Source organism: Centropristis striata, chromosome 13 (assembly GCF_030273125.1).
Source record: "Centropristis striata isolate RG_2023a ecotype Rhode Island chromosome 13, C.striata_1.0, whole genome shotgun sequence".
Classification (NCBI taxonomy): Eukaryota; Metazoa; Chordata; class Actinopteri; order Perciformes; family Serranidae; genus Centropristis; species Centropristis striata.
This window is the reverse complement of record NC_081529.1, coordinates 8,497,691-8,515,435: the sequence shown is the minus strand read 5'-3', so window position 1 is coordinate 8,515,435 and position 17,745 is coordinate 8,497,691. Positions and strand designations below refer to the sequence as shown.

The following is a 17,745-nucleotide window of genomic DNA, read 5'->3' as shown; positions in this document are numbered from 1 at the left end:
ATTGGTGCTGCATTAGGCAAACTAAACCTTGGCCCTGAAGGAAGCAGCTGGAACTCAGCAAGGGGTGAACAGAGTCAAAAACAAATTAAATTGTCAAAGAGAAAATTCTCAGTCTATTCATCTCACTTCAGTCTTTTTATTTCTCCACAATGAGAGTCAAACCCACAGACTGACCAACAAAGTATTCAGTCAGACTGAACTCAACTGATATCAAACATGTATGGACGACAACAACTGCAGCATTTTATCAAACTTTCAAAAACTTTAAGCTTCACTGCTCTGAATTTTTTGGAATGAAACATAAATAAAAGCCGAACTTTGCAGCGGTATTTCAACAACTTCCTGACACGATCTCCACATGATAGCAGTATCTCCAGTATATTCCTATAGCCCGCTACGGCCTCCGGAAGAAAACAGAAACGGCGAAAATAGTGACGGCCCGTCGGAACGCTGAATATCGATACTTGGCGGCCATGAATCGATATAATATTGCCACGCAAAATATCACGATACTATGCTGTATTGATTTTTCCCCACCTCTATTGGCAACACTAAAAAACTACCAAACCAAAAAGTCCGGTCTGAACAATAAATCTGAACTGAAGTCTTGTAGTGTGTCTGCAGACAAAGTTTCAGTGTGTTCTGCACTTCTCTGCCACCCACAAAGGTCAGTTCCTCACTTCAATAGATGCAATCTCTACACACACACACACACACACACACACACACACACACTCCCCCCTCTTATCAGACGGCCTTCAATCTATTCTTCCAATTAGCCCGACTTCAATTACTCAGAGAGAGCATGCCATCAAATTGGCAATTGGCCTCTTGTGCATTAGAGCAATTAGCAGGGATATGAGGTTTCCCGCCACATCCAACCCATTTACGGCCATTAACTCCAGATGCAATTAAAGATTGTTCCAGATTGTGTCCCCCCCCCTCCCCTTGGCAGCAATGAAAAAGTTGGAGGTGGTGGAGGAGCTTATCGTGCAGTACATTTTGGTCAATGCAACCCAGCCGAGCGGCGTTAATCGCTGTAGCCTCCATCCATCATGTGAGTCACAGCGGCTGTTGAGGAGGAAGAGTTTGTGCTCAGTGTGAGAAGTGACTCGCGGTTAATCAAAAGGTTGCAACAGTCCTCTCACCTCCTATACAGTGTTTAATCACAAACAGCTTTTATCTCCTCTGGGTGTCTATTCAAAGCGTGCTTTCTCCTGATTGGATAACCTCCTTCCAGCCAAACAGTGGAAAGAAAATGATAAGACTTGCACAATCGTGGGAAGGAAATGCCATAATGGTTACCAGACACATATCTGGCAGTGTGCTCTATCACCCCCTGATAAGCTTTATATGAGTGCTTTGGAGCACAATGCTACACCTGAAAAAGCTGAAGTAGTAGGCAGGGTTGCAAAATCCAACAAATATTCAAGCTGTAAACTTTCCATGGGAACATATGGGGTATTAATGTGAATAAAACTGAAATATAAAGGGGTTATTTTCTAGTTTCTATCCATTATTTTACTAAATAAACCCATTACGTTGTCAAATACATTCAATGTGAAATGTAAAATGATCTCCAATGCTTTAAAATGGAGAGCAAAACCAGAGACACGTGGCAGAAAACGGAAGACAACCATCAAACTGGATAGAAGAATAAGCAGAATGACAAAGGCTCAGTCAATGATCAGCTCCAGGATGATCAAAGACAGTCTGGAGTTACCTGGAAGTGCTGTGACAGTTAGAAGACGTCTGTGTGAAGCTTATCTATTTACAAGAATCCCCCGCAAAGTCCCTCTGTTAAAAAAAGGCATGTGGAGAAGAGGTTACAATCTGCCATAGAACACATCAACTGGCCTAAAGAGAAATGGAGGAACATTTTGTGGACTGATGAGAGTCAAATTGTTCTTTTTGGGTCCAAGGGCCACAGACAGTTTGAGAGACGAGCCCCAAACTCTGAATTCAAGCCACAGTACACAGTGAAGACAGTGAAGCATCATGATATGGGCATGTTTCTCCTACTATGGTGTTGGGCCTATTATCTCATACCAGGGATCATGGATCAGTTTGCATATGTCTAAATACTTGAAGGTCATGTTGCCTTATGCTGAAGAGGACATGCCCTTGAAATGGGTGTTTCAACAAGACAATGAGCCCAAACACACTAGTAAACCAGCAAAATCTTGGTTTCAAACCAACAACACTGATGTTATGGAGTGGACCTTAATCCAATTGAGAACTTGTGGGGTGACATCAAAAATGCTGTTTCTGAAGCAAAACCAAGAAATGTAAATGAATTGTGGAATGTTGATAAAGAATCTTGGAGTGGAATAACAGCTGAAAGGTGCCACAAGTTGGTTGACTCCATGCCACACAGATATGAAGCAGTTATAAAAAAACTGTGGTCACACAACTAAATATTAGTTTAGTGATTCACAGGATTGCTAAATCCTAGAAACAAAAAAGTTTATACAAAATAGTTTTGAGTTTGTAAAGTCAACGGCAGACACTGCTATTTTTTTGAACACACCCCTTTCAACTAATTGCCCAATGTCACAGCCTTAAGAGCGTGCATATCACGAATGCTGGGTCTTGTTGGTTTTCTGAGAATCTACTGCACCTACTGGTACCTTGTTTGCCATGTAGCAATAAAAAATATACTAAAAACCTGGATTTATCTGGTTAGTCACATTGGACTGCTAATATATTGAACACTACTGTTCCTGATGCAGAAATTCTAAATTATTTTATACTGTTACTTAGTTTGCAGAACTCAGTTATACCCAGAGCAATCAATACATGTTGCAATTTATTTTACCAGCTGTTCGTGTTAATTTAGATTGCATGTTTTGATCATTTAAAGGTGCAGTATGTGTTTCTGGAGAAAGATCGTTGATTGTTTTGTTTTATTCCCAGGTGGTCAAACATCTGACAACCTTGGAATGAGACTTACCAACTCAAAGAACCAAAGTATCAGTATTTAATGACCTGGGGATTGCTGAATTGTATTTTGCACCTTTAATACTTCCAGAGAAAGGGATCAACAGAGGACTTATCAGGCTACTCTCCAAAACCATTTTATATTTTCATTTGCGACCAAGTTCTTATTATAGGAAAGAGGATTGGGCCCAGGTAGGTGAAAAAAAATGTCATTATGCAATTCAAGAAAAAAAGTCGAAAGGTCCAGAATAAAGTTGAAATATGATTCAGAGAAAAAAAAGTCGAAATAGGGAGAATAAAATCAACTTTTTGTGTTTGGTAAAGTTGGAAAAGAGTCTATAAGTCATCAGAGGAACATTGTTTTCTAACCGAACAGTTAAAAGCTACAACCTGGTTTTCATCAGTGTCATAAAATGAGCAATAACCACCATATTTAAGGATGTAGTAGTTCTAAAAAAACCTGCACTTCTTGCAGCTATTCTTGGTAGTAGCTTACCACAACTGTTTTGGGAAAATCTGCTTTTATGTAATTTATGTGATTTTTTTAGACATATTGTAGAAAATCAGGTTGTAGCTTGCATTCTACTTTGTCATACACAAAAGGTGACTTTATTCTTAAAGTACATAATTAACTTTTTCCCCCCTCCTCTCATTATTTTCTCTTCCTACCTGGCCCTAATCCTCTTCCAATAGCAATATAAAAATCCACCTGTTGAACAGGTACATAAGTTGGCTAGCTGCCTTCAATGTGAACACTGGCATAATGTCAAAGTTAGGCATGTTGACACTTAAAATGAGAAATTTACTCTTAAAACAAGGTAAATTATCTAACACTTCTAAATCTTAAATTTTGCAGCTTTAATTGATCTTGTTTTAAGAGTTAATTTCTTATTTTAAGTGTACAACATGCTTATTTCTAGATTGAATAATCTTAATTTAAGAAATATTGACTTTTTAGACACACCTTTTTTGCAGAGTTTGCTCCACACTGTGTGAGACACCAGGAGACAAACAAATATGACGCCAGGATTGTTTCCTTTCAAACATTAAGAGTTTTGGTTTACATCACCATGATGGAAAGATGAAACACTAGATAGATTATGTTGAAAAATAAGCATTTTTTTCCAAGAAGTATATTCAAATTTAAGCCTATTTCTAACCTTGAAAACACTATAAATAAGTATTAATTAAAAGCAGGATAAATATGCATTTCCCAAAATGCCACTATCCCATTAAAGGATTTCTACTGGGATGCTGGCAATTGTATTTCCACCCAAATAAGTTCAATATTAAAATGTGCTCTTTTTGAGTTGAAATTGTGCAAAAATTCAAATAATTCCTGTGAAAGTTTTTCCGGAAATGTAAATAAATATTCCATCCCTTCGTAATAAGTGTTCACAGACCAGTATAAAAACCAAACAGTTTATTTATTATATACATTCAATAATAATGAAGAGAATAAACAGAAGGCAGACACAAGGATGGCAAAATAAAACATTGTGAGAAAATACATGTCACTTATTGAAAAAAAAATCACTTGGATAAATGAGCTTTTAAATGCATGTGACATTAAAAAAAAATCCACATGCAATTCAAACTCATTTATGAAATCCCTGTACAAAAAAACAAACAAACTCCCACTGGGTTGACTCGGGCACAGTGCAGGGAGTCGGTCGGGGTCAGCGTCTGAGGAGGACTCGTGTTCCAGCACACCTCTACGCTCGCTTCTGCAGCCTTCCCAGTAAGATTCACTCCAATTAGAAGAGAGGAAAACAGGCAGAGCCACCCGCAGGAGTCACTGCAGCTGCACCGCACTGCTCCACAGCCACTACACCTCCTCCATGTGAAGGATGAGGGAGGTGGAGGTGCTGCAGGAGGAGCAGCTGCAGCCACATCACCAGCCTCATCTACCAGATCTGGGTTTTTTTAATTATCGTTTCGTGGGCTTCTGTCGTTATTGTTTTATTTTCATTATAAAAGAAAACCACAGGGGGTCTCGACACACCAAATTAAACTTTATGCATCTGATACGGCTGGTGATTACCACGGCAACCAGAGGCACAGAGCAGCGATAACCCAGATTATTAAAGTGGACCCAATCGGCTTCCATAAAGCGACTGCGGGGCCACTTCTCCTCCTCCTCCTCCCCCACCCAGAGACACTTTCTACCGGACCCTCTTCACTGACATCGCTCCTGTCGCCTCCCATCACACAGCTCCTCTGTAAACACCTCCATCCTCCTCCTCCTCCTCCTCTTCTCCCTCCTCCAGCACTATGATTTGAATTCATGCACAAATGAAAAAGATTCTTTCCTCTCTCACAAAAGCATGCATAGCAACACTTCTGATAATACTTGTAAGGAATAATAAAAGACAAAAAAAAGAGGTAATGCGCGTCAAAAATACTCATTGGACCTACTGCACACAGTTTTCACAATCATACAAAAACAACATCACACCCCTCCTCGTGCTGTCCGCCCCACCCTGAGCGCACTGAGAAAAAATTACAAAAAAAGAAAAGGACAGCAGGGGACGTTGTTATCCTGTCAGCTAATGATGAATGGCTCAGCTCCTCACCTTCACCTCCACAGCCACAACGTCCCTCTGCTAACCACCCACGCATTGTTTCATTGTTCAAAAGGTGGCTGCCGCCGCTGGGTCCACGGGGCGCTTGACATTGTGTGGACGTTTCCCTCCATTTACTTTGCCTGTAATTTGGCCCTAATGGCAAATTTAATTCATAATATCTGCTCTGTCTTTCTGCGTGTCCCTCATGACTCCGTCTGCATGATTTCCCTTGTCTGCAGCCTCTGCATTGACAACATTTTAACTAACAAAAAAAAAAAAAAAAGCTGATAAATAAATGTGTGGACTGGATTGTTTTTACGGGGTCAGAATTCCCAAAACTGCTGCAACCTTTTTTTTTTTGTTGTAGTTGCTGCTTGGATGACATTTCCCAGGGTGCTTTTCAACACTGTACTGAAAGATACAGCTTCAAACACACACATTAAAAAAACAACAAAATAAAGGCAAAAAAACAACCACAAAACTAAGAAATACATCAGGACCAAAAATGTGCTTTCTTCAGAAAATCTTTGGAACCAAAAAAAGGCAAATAATAGCAATAACAACATAGTGAGAGTATATGGAGATGTGATACATACAGGACAGACTTGGTCTATAAATTGTCTGGCTGCCAGTCAGTTTGTGACACCGAGTGGCGAAGAGAACTTTAAAAGTATCCGGAGCGAACAATCCCAGAGAGCATGATGAAGGATTTAAAATTACAAAATGACGTGATATCACATTAAAAATGATGAATATAAATAGGAAAACTTATAAATTCTTATTACTTCACGACTCCATTACATGACTGCAATCTCTTTCTGTTTTAAATCTATTCTAATCTGGGCTGTTCTGTTGGGATCTAGCGTTGTTTCTGCTGAGTTGGGATCAGAGCAGCGCTGCCTGGAGCCTGTAGGCAGAAATATCTCCGTTGGGCCAGGAGGGATTCCCATTTGGCTGACTGGCAGAAGATTTACTTCCCTGTGTGGGTGTTCCAGCTTCAGAAAATCAGCTAAATCTAGTTCATTTTGTGTATGGTGGGTTTCTTTGGCCGTCTGACCCGCTGCAGCTGGAATGTCTTTACGGATTTAGGAGAGTTTTTAGGAAAAGGGGCGAGCCTCGGATCAAAAACGGACATCATCCAGGGTCAAACTGATGCCACGTCCCCACTTAGTGTTGCAGTTACAGTAATAAATGTGAAGACCAGCAATAAGGACAAGTGAATGGCTCTGTCTGACACGTTATATATAATGACATTTCTATGCAACTTCTTATCGATGGCAGCGAAACTAAAACAGAAAAACTGAGGTAATGCAGAAAAAAAAGTCACTTGTTTTTTCTTTGTCATTTTCTTTTTTTTTTGAGATTCTTTTTTTTCTTGTGTTTCCTCAGGGGAAGTAGTGAAATGTTAGACAAAAAAAAATATTTTTTTCCCATGCCGTGTTACCAGGAAAACAGTGGTTTCTGTCAGTCAGATGCTCCCAATTCCCTCCGGCTGAATGTCCCGTATTCCAGCTTTACAAAACAACAAGAAAGAATTCCTACATCTTCTGTATCAAGCAGTTTCATTATTATACCACGATGCTAAACCAGAGGGCTTTAATGTAGTGTTTAAAAACAGAAGTACCGTTCGTAGTAACGCTGTGCTGCGGCATCATTCTGTGCAGGCCGACACTAAAGGAGAGGAAACGGTATACTTGGTGTTCAATGAAAGTGTGTGTATATAGGTGAGAATAGGGCAGTGGATATACTTGAAGAGGGGGAAAATGTGTGCAGGATCACACAGGAAACAGCCAGTCTCTCTCTCCTTCCAGCTCCTGTAGTGTTTCTTTTTAAAAAACGTCCTAAATTGTGCCCCCGTAGTTCAAAGGTAGCAGGCGCCGGCTTGTTATGTGGCAGTTTTGTCATTGTTTCCGTGTCGGCGGCAGACAGAAGAGTACAGAAACAGAGTTTGAGTTGATGATGTGGCAAATGACCTCTCTCGCCACCACAAAAAAAAAAAAAAAAAAAAAACGGGAAGAAAAGAAAAGGAAAAACAAAAACACATGAGTTGTCACTATAGTCCGCCTGCAGAAAAGATGGAGGGGAGCTGCTGCCAAACAAAGAGCTTGAAAAAGGGTTTTTGGAGCGATGTGAAAATTCCTCTGGTGTGATTTGTGGTTTTAGTACGGAGCAAACCTACTGTATCCTGCCCGGTATAAACTGGCCTGAAAGAGACAGAGGGAACACAGTCATCAGTTTTTATAAACTCAACAATGAGCAGCCCTCTGTTAATAAAGATCATTTACCCTCTGGGACCACGTTCATTCACTACCCTTTAAGGCCAAAAAATACTTTGTATGTATAAATCTAAAAAATACTATAAAAACTTTACAGATTCATTTTTTTCCCCACTTTTTTCTTCATAAACCTCTTAAACAACTTCCGCCCTGCTCAAAACTACCAAACATTCAATGATCTTGAGGATTTTAACCCTTTAAATGCCAGTTTGATTAACCAATGTCACTGATGTTTATTTATGGAAAAAAAAACACAAAAATGTAGTTATTTTCCATTTAATAAATCATGTTTGGCTGGGGCTTTGGCTTTTATCAGAGCCTTGGATATGTTAAAGATTAAGAACAAAATTGATTTTGATGCATTTTTAGTTTTTGTGTAGTGTCAGATTTGAAGTGCACTACCCTTTCAGGCCCTTAAGGCTGAAAATATCCACTTCCAAAAACACTTTAACTTTACAGATTAATCATTTTTTCTATATGCATAAACCTCTAAAAAAACTTCTGCCCTGCTCAAAACTACCAAATGTTTAAACATTTTTGCCTTTTTAACCCTTCAAATGCCAGTTTGAGTACATGATGTCACTGATGTTTTTCTATGAAAACAAGCAAACAATTTTTAAAAATTATTTTCAGTATAATAAATATTTTTTGGCTGGGGCATTTGTTTTTATCACAGTCTTGGATATGTTAAAGATTAAGAACAAAATATATTTTTTTGTTGCACTTTTAGTTTTTGTGTTATGTCAGATTTAAAATGTACTCCCCTTTCAGGCCCTTAAGGCTGAAAATGTCCACCTCCATAAAAACTTTACAGATTAATAATTTTACCTATTTTTTCTCCTGCATAAGCCTTTTAAACAACTTCCACCCTGCTCAAAACTACTAAATGTTTTAACCATTCAAATGCCAATTTGATTACACAATGTCACTGATGTTTTTTATGGGGGGAAAAAACACACAAAAATATAGTTATTTTCCATTTAATAAATCTTTTTGTGTAGTGTCAGATTCAAAATTTACTACCCTATAAGGACATTAAAGCCAAAAATGTCCACTACCAAGAAATCTTTGAATGTTTGGTAGTTTTTAGCAGGGCGGAAGTTGTTTAAGAGGTTCATGCAGAAAAAAGTAAATGTAAAAAATCTGTAAAGTTTTGACAGTATTTTTTAGAAGGGGACATTTTTTTTGCTTTAATGGCCTCAAATTGCAGAATCACAGCCAAAATTATTGCCAAAACAAAAGTGCAAAATGACAAATATGGTGGAAAATGTCTGTAGTGATCCCAGAGGGTTTCCTTGTTTAAAACTACAACTCATTTATGTTCCTTGCTACTTGTTTTCTCACCATGGCTCCCACTCCGTAAGCAGCAGCAGCTGGAGTCAAAGCGTGGTAGGGATCTGTAGTGTACACCCGGCCGTAACTAGCAACACAAACACAACACACAAAACATTACACACTTGAGTTAAAAAAGTCATTATTAAAAGATGCCCTGTGGAGGTTCTGACTGATTTATGAGTTTTGATCAAAAAGAGTGGCTTCAACTATCCTGAATATATAAAGGAACAAAGGTTAAGGTGTTTGTTCCATCAGGTCAATTTACTGGTTTATTTATTTGCCCTATTTCTGTTTACATCTGACCACATTAAGCCTATATTAGGCCTTCTGTATTTTTTCTATATGGTATATATCATATACCACTTATACTATACTGTGTATATCTCTGCATATATTTAAAAACATGTATTCATTGATGTTCATACTACTACTTGCAACAACATATTTAACCTATTTAACATGCTAAAATATATTTCTCTAATGTGCAATATCTGTAAAAATGCAAAGTACTCTCAGGAAAACAAACACAAAAATATATATTAATAATAAATGCCAAATAGCAGAAATGTACGTATGTGTGTTATTGTTTATATTCTTTATTCTGTCTTCTATATCTGTGTATCTATGTATCTATGTATGTATCTATGTATCTGTATCTTGAGTCTTATATTTTTATATTGGCATAAAAATAACCATTCAATAACAAAGATTTTGCTCCATGTTGCCATTCAGGTAAATGTTACACTGCATTACATTTCACGCTCCAAGTCTTTCAGGCTTTCTCTCTCATCTTATCCACCCATTAGTAGAGTATTATAAAACATTAATGTGCCCATACATCCCATAATTCCATTAGCAGCATTGTGTCTCTGCTATCAAAGAACCACGGTGTAATGTATTAACCCCGAGGTCTCAGATCCTCTTCAGATAATCTCAGCCACCGCCTCGTATCTGTGCTGCGATTGATTCCTGACGCCACACACCATGTTCACACCTCTGTTGTTCACTCAGGTGTGTGTGTGACCTCACCTGTCGCTGTAGGCGGCAGCTGCGGCGGTTGCCCCGGTTACAGCCGCAGGCTGGGCGTAGCGATAGGCAGCGGCGGCGGCGGCAGCAGCAGCAGGGTAGCCTCCCTAGACACACACACACACAGACAGAACTCACTCATGGGCCTCTGAGGAGGAGACACCTGGGCTAAGGTGTGTCACTGGGTGGGGCAGAGGGGAGCCACAGAGAAACACAATATACTGACATTTCATTCTAATAAATGTTATCTATTTATATAAATTCTATCAATATTACACATGATTACTGCATCTTAGGGCTGGGCGATATGGACCAAAGTCATATCCCGATATATTTAGGCTGAATATCGATATACGATATATATCCTGATAGTTTTATGGCAAAGTGAGAGCAAATGTTCAGTCAAAGTCAAATATGACATGTCACAAGTAGTTTTATTAAAACCGTTTAAGTAAAATATAAATACTGTATAACAGCACCTTTTTAAAAAAATCAAAGCTCCATAAACTGCACATTTAAATAAAAAAATATCTTAGATAAAAATAGCCTATAATAGCCCTTTTTCTGCAATAATTATATATTTATATGGGAAAAGAATAACAAACATTACAAAATAACTAAATATGACAAACCCTAGAAAGGGCAGCATTTATATATAAAGAAAGATTTTTTTAAAACTAAATTGATATATGCGATATGGTCTAATTTCATATCACATTTAAAAATATATCGATACATCTTTTATATCGATATATCGCCCAGCCCTACTGTGTCCTTATATTTGATGCACATAAAGGTAGAATTGGAGAAAAACACAAAGTACATCATAATTTTAAAAATACTATAATATTTCGTTGTATTCAGTAAAATATAACTTTAATTTTAACATTTATATGTGCAACTCCCATTTAAAAAAAAGTTGCGACTGAGTAAAACTAGAATTTGCCAATAGTTTTTACATATATTTAATTGAAAACTGCACAAACTAAACTGACTTTTGTGAATATATGTTGTTTATGAATTTGATGCCAGCAACACATTTAAAAAAAGTTGGGGCAGGGGCAACAAAAGATTGGAAAAACTGTGGAACGCTCAAAACAACAACAACAACAACAGCAGCAGCAGCTGTTTGGAACATTCCACAGGTAAACAGGTTGTTTAGTAATAATAGGTGAGAGCATTATGACTGGGTATAAAAAGGGGCAAACTCCAAAGGCTCTGTTGTTTACAAGCATTAGTGCCTGTGGCATCATGGGTAACTTGTACATCTGTGAAGGCAGCATTAAAGCTGAAAGGTGCGTACAGGTTTTGGAGCAACATTTGCTTGTCAGACATCTTTTACAGGGACGTCCCTGATTATCTCAGCGAGTCAATGCTGAGACACATTGTGGACAGCATGCACGTGTTACAGCAGCTTGGCTTTAAATGAAGAGAGTGCAGCTACTAGACTGGCCAGGCTGCAGTCCAGAGCAGTCTCCTGTGGGAAATGTTTGCCTGTTGAGCTACTGAACTCGTCTATCAAGCGAGGAAGAAAAGGTGATGTAACACAGTGGTAAACCATCACTGTCCCAACTTCTTCGGAGCATGTTGCAGGCATCCAGTTCAGAGTGTATACTTACAATAAACAATAAAGTTTAATAGGTTAAACATTATATAATATATACATAGTATCTTTTAATTTAATAGAAGTTTAAAAGTATTAGCAAATGATTAAACTCTATTATTATTTATGTTTCGGACAGTGTCACAACTTTTTTGGACTTATGCACAAACCTATCCATCATAAATAGATATGTAGAGATATATATACATTCACAACTGAAACAGAGTGTGTGTCAGTATATTGCATTCCTGTATGGGGAGAGGCGGAGGTGGTGTGGTGTTGGACAGGAGTGCTTTATCAGTGAGACAGAGAGAGAAAATTGGACTGTCGAGGTTGAGTTAGATTGTATTATCACCACTATGGGAGAGGAGGATGGGGGGGGGGGGGGGGGGGGGGTAAAACAGTGGAAGACAAAATGTTCAAGCAGTTGAGGCCATATAGAAAAGTCATCATCTCTTCAGGACGATTTCAAATAATGATCAGACACGTCAAGAGGACGCCTACAGTTTGAGAATACTAAAGAAGTTCTAGTGGAGACACATTCATGACAAAAACTGCATTTGTTATTATTATTATTATTATTATTATTAGTGTTCTTTCACATGAATTCAATAGACAGGAAAAAAAAGAGAGGAAGATGGAAAAATAATCGCACACACAAACACACCCACACAAGCCTATGCTGACTAAAAATCATCTCCTCGCACTGAGACTGCATGCATGACCCAAATTAAAGTTCAAACCTAGTCAAAAAAACCCAAACAAACAAACAAACAAACAAACAGCACAACACCACTGCATTTGGACCTGATCAGAACAGAGCACAGCAAAGCACAACAGAAACGCCCCGGCATTCTCCGAGACGCCTGCAGGGCGCAGACGGAGGGGCGGGATAGAGAGAACGGGGTTATTAGAGAGAGAGAGAGAGAGAGAGAGAGAGAGAGGAGAGAGAGAGAGAGAGAGAGAGGAGAGAGAGAGAGAGAGAGAGAGAGGAGAGAGAGAGAGAGAGAGAGAGAGAGAGAGAGAGAGAGAGAGAGAGAGAGAGAGAGAGAGAGAGAGAGAGAGAGAGAGAGAGAGAGAGAGAGAGAGCAAGGCTTTCTGGGTGAGTGGAGGGACAGTAGTACAGTATGTCTGCATGCAGCAGCTGATCAGCACATGCTTCAGTTGCCATCCTGGGGCGGGGCGGGTGGTTAATTCAGGAAGAGACCATGTTCTCTGTTTCAACTTTAGGAAGTATCTCACATCCAAGGCTAACACTGACCGGACCCTTTCTGCAAAATGGTAAAACTTTAACAAAAATGATGCAAGAAACCTTTAGTTTTGTATAAACCATCATCCAATTTCAAAATATGACAATTTGTGTTTTCATAGGGCTGTACAGAAAAGTTCAAAGCCTCAAAGCTTCAATGTTAAATCATCAATCTTAAAAAGCTAATCAAATCAAAAAGAATATAAAGATAAAACCTGCAAGACTGCAGTTCCTTGGCTGGCCACTAGAGGCTGGCTCCAAAAGGGAGTCAATCCTCATAGACCACCATGTTAAAATGCTCAACCTTTACAGCAGAAATAAACATGTTTAAAGCCCGGTACTGAAAATAGTTTTGGCATCTAGGAGCTAATGTCTCTGTTAATGACAGCTGTGAAGGGTGTGCATTTAAAGTAACTCACCTGTTTAATTTAAATTAAGGCTTAAAGTAATACAGTTATAATTAAGGACATTAGCTTTAAGCAACTGATTCTAAACATACGATCCTGATGCTTATTAATATAATTATTGTAGTTTTATTAGTTTTTTTCTCAGTTTTCATGTCTAGAATGGGTCGACAATGTAATACACTATGTACACTGTAAATACTTTATAATGTTAAATATTCTTTAATGAATTTAAAGCAGCCTTCTGAGTAACTGCAGAGTCATATTGGTGCACAACCACATAGAAAAGCTATTTTCACTTCAGATCTGCCACAATATGGGTAATCAGTAAATTTTTCGGTATCAAGCCCAAAAATCCCATATTTGTCTGGTTATAGATTAGGCTACAGTAATATTATATTTGTATTAAACTATTCATAGGCTGTGTAGGTCTGTTGCTGACTTGTACGATCCAAACATTTCCATTACAGTGTTCTAAAGTTTAAAAGGTAGATGCAATACTTTCAGAAATCACATCATGGTTTTATCTAATAAAATTCTGCTTTACTCAATTATTGCTGGCATTTAGCTTTTCAAAACCCAAATTTTCACTGTGGTCAAAAAACCCTGTTTGCAAACACCAGAATTAACAGGGTGGCCTAGCAGCAATCTTACAGCAACATAAATGACATTAATATTATCACAGAATTAAAAAAAAAAAGACGAATGAATCACTATATTCAAATTCAGGATTCTGTTTGAAGTTTTTAAAAAAAATTAATTTTAGGGTTATGATGTCAGAAAATTAAGAAATACATTTGAAAACCTCAATAGAAACTACAAATATAAATAATTCAGTACAGCCCTAGAGTTTTTCCTGTTTTTACGCCTGTGAAACGTAGGTGTGTTGCCTTTTTTAGCCGACAAGAGAACAAAATAAGGAGTTCCTCTAAAAATGTAGCCGACCACACAAAAGAGACCAGGTCCTCTTTTGAACAAACTGGTAGGAATAAAAAATGCACACGAGGTACAATTTAGTAGCAATTTAGTAGTAAAAAACAAACAAAGCCCCGTCCCCACAATTGAAAAGAGTGCACGTTTCAGTGAGTTAGTAGAAAAACAAAGAAAAAATTCAAAGCAGTGGTAATCTTGTTTTAACAACTAAAAAGACAACATGTTCCAGATCAGATCAGATCAGAAGGTGATCAGAGGAGGTAGTACAGTAAAAAACAATGCACACTGTGGAGTTGACCCTACCTGAGGCAATCTGGGACTAAGGACTGAGTCCTGAAACACTAGTCTATAGAGAGAACAGAAACAACCGTTGTCAACCTGGATACACACACACACACACACACACACACACTTGTTCATACGCTCAGACACACTGACGCACGCTGCCACATCCGCCCACAGAGCAGCCTTTATAGTGGGTGTTCAGGGCCCTTCCATCTGATCATTATAATTTCGCAGCTATTTATAAATCAATGCATTTTGCTGCGTTCAAATGGGCATAATAGGGGACTTTTTGTCACCGTAAAAAAAAATAATAATCCTGAGGCAAAACACAGGCGGTTATCATTCACCTTTATGCAGGCAGCTCTGTGCAGCGCATGGCTGGACGCACATGCAGAATCACCCCCAGAGGAAAGAAAAAAAGAGGAGAAAAGGCGTGAGGGGAGGGATAGAGAGGGTGTGTTGGTGGGGAGGTGAGTTTACTTACGTATAAGTCGGCAGCTCCGTAAAACCCATCCTGATACACCACACTGAGAGAGGAAGAATTGGGAGGAAGAAGAGAGAGAGAGAGGGAAGGAGGGCACAGGAGGGAAAGGTGTGGTGGAGGGGGGGGTGCAAACGGAGTGGTGCACAGTCCCAAAACCAGAGTGGATGAAGGTCACAACACAGCAAAGACAAAAGATGGTACAGGAAGAGAAGGAAAGAAAGAGAGAGAGATGAGAGAGAGAGAGAGAGAAAGAGAGAGAGAGAGAGAGAAAAAAAGTAGTTATTTCACACCCATGCAGCATGCAGAGGAAATACTGCTTCCATTTAAGCTCCACCACTGAAAACATTAAACAATAGACTCATGGGGCTAATAGATTAAGTCCACGGCACTGAAATGAAACCGTAAAGTGCAACTGTTCCCCAGCTACAAGAAAATCAAGGCAGTAAAAGGGGTGCTTTGAATGGATTTGCTTTAATGAGAAGTGCAGTTTTCAGTGGAGCAGATATGGAGAGGGTATTTCCTGCAATTTCATGTTGTTTAGCTTCATCTGAACGTCATCGTATGAGCAGCCGCAAGGCCATTAACCAATCAATCCCGCTTTGATCTGAATATCGTAAGCAGTCACAACCCCATTAGCCAATCATCACAGCACAGCAACGACATGCACGGTACACATACTGAGGGGCCAGAAAAACATCACAGTAAACGTGAATAATTTGTAGCGAATGTGTGAGCAGGGTGACTGCTTAACTGCATAATGTGGGTTTACGTGTATGTGTGTCTATGCAAATGTGCTGATGGTGGTATCTGCGAGTTTATTCAAATGAACCTTGAATGGTGCAATCCCATCAGTGTGTCATACTCGGCTGAATAGCTTGTGAACTGACTGACAATGTGCCAGTTGGACGGCTGAGGGAGAGTGAAGTGTGAATAATGTGCGAGCGGGAGAAGTGTATGAGCACAGCTGTATTAAACTGAGAGCTGGTCAAATAGGATCGGGAAATTGATTCAGAAAATGGTATTCATGAGGTGTTCCTCAATAGATTTACCAGGCGCTAAACAAAACAGTTGATCTTGACCTTTTATTTATATAATGTGTTGCATAAAACACGTACTGCAGATCTGGGGCAGCTACAAGCGGGGATGGGCACGAGTAGTCGAGTACTTGATTTGAAAGGCAGTGTTCGTTCTTTTGTGTCAATATCTTACACAATGTGCCTCTATAACAGTATGCAAAGCTACTGTGTAAGGTAACGATGGCTACATTATTAGAATGAAATGACACAACTTGAACAATGATGACCTAACATGAATACAATGAATAAAACTAATATTGTTACTCTTAGCAAATGTTCTGAGTGAATTTAGTGTATATGTTTAGGACTTTTATTGTGAAAGGTAAGAAATAGGGGTGGAATGAATGGACGTATGCCTGTCACGATAACACAATTTTTAGGACGATATATTTTCTCAGAAAATATTCAATAAACAATAGTATCATTTTAAGAACAATGAACATTTAATTCTCACGAACGTTTAACGTTGCAATTGATATGTGGAAAATAAATATAAAATATCCTAAATAAAAAATGAAATAAATAAATAAACTACAATCAAAATGATAAATTAAATAGACTCTCAGGCTCTGTTAACAAAAACTGTACTGAGGTAGTATTATATTGTATACTATAATAATATATATAATATAAAAAATAAACAGCTGGAATGTACGACGGCATATTAAGGCCAAGTATGAAAAAAAATAAAAAATACGGAGGGGGGTAATATTTTGAGAAAAAAGTCGCAAATTTATGAGATTAAAAGTCATAAAAATAGGCTAGTGTTTTTACTACCTCCCTCCCCGGGTCCATATTCTTTTATTATTTTCATACTTGGCATTAATACACCGTCATAGGAATGGCTGCCAGCGAGATGCAAGTTTTTCCCAACAATCGTGTCCATTTTTTATATTGAATGATAAGTCGATATAGTAATTATCGTGACAGGCCTAGTCAAAACACGTCAAATTGACTTTCATCGTCATTAATTCACTTTAGAGACCGACACATACAATATAATATAAAAATACAATACTACAACATAATAATATTTGAGTATTTTATTGTGGTATATAACAATATTGAATTAATAAATTAGTTGATTGAAAGGGTGAAGGACTAATGGTAGAAGGTATGGTTGTTATTTATTTTTTATTATTTCTTAACACAATAAAAAACAATAAATTAATAAAAAAAATAACAATACAGGGACATTTTTTTTATAGTTAGTAAGAGCTCCAGTAAGAACTGAAGGAGTGAAGCTGTAATGTGTTGCAGTTAAAAAGTTTGCAGTCTCAGTTCAATCTACATTTTATTTTACTACTTTAATAAATCTGGGTACAGCTCGTGTCACACTACAATATCTCATCTCTGAACATTAATTCTGCCTGAGTCGTGTCAAATATTTTTTTTCTGCGAGTACTAGAATATTTACAGTTGCAAGAAAAAGTATGTGAACCCTTTGAAATAACCTAGTTTTTTCTGCATTAATTTGTCTGTGATGTGATCTGCATCTTAGTCCCAATTAAAGACAAACACAGTGTGTTTTTATTATTTTATGTCTTTATTGAATATATCCATGAAA

At 38.1% G+C, this 17,745-nt stretch overlaps 1 protein-coding gene across 1 annotated transcript in view; it reads right to left on the bottom strand.

The window, feature by feature from the left end:
• Positions 1 to 4,348: 4,348 nt before the first annotated feature.
• The window catches only part of LOC131982706 (RNA binding protein fox-1 homolog 2-like), a 63,643-nt gene continuing 50,246 nt past the window's right edge, over positions 4,349 to 17,745 (bottom strand). Inside the window, 4 exon segments of the mRNA XM_059347268.1 lie at positions 4,349 to 7,711; positions 9,128 to 9,203; positions 10,148 to 10,251; positions 15,103 to 15,145. Of these exon segments, the coding sequence (XP_059203251.1) occupies positions 7,667 to 7,711; positions 9,128 to 9,203; positions 10,148 to 10,251; positions 15,103 to 15,145 (268 nt within the window). The 3' untranslated portion in view covers positions 4,349 to 7,666.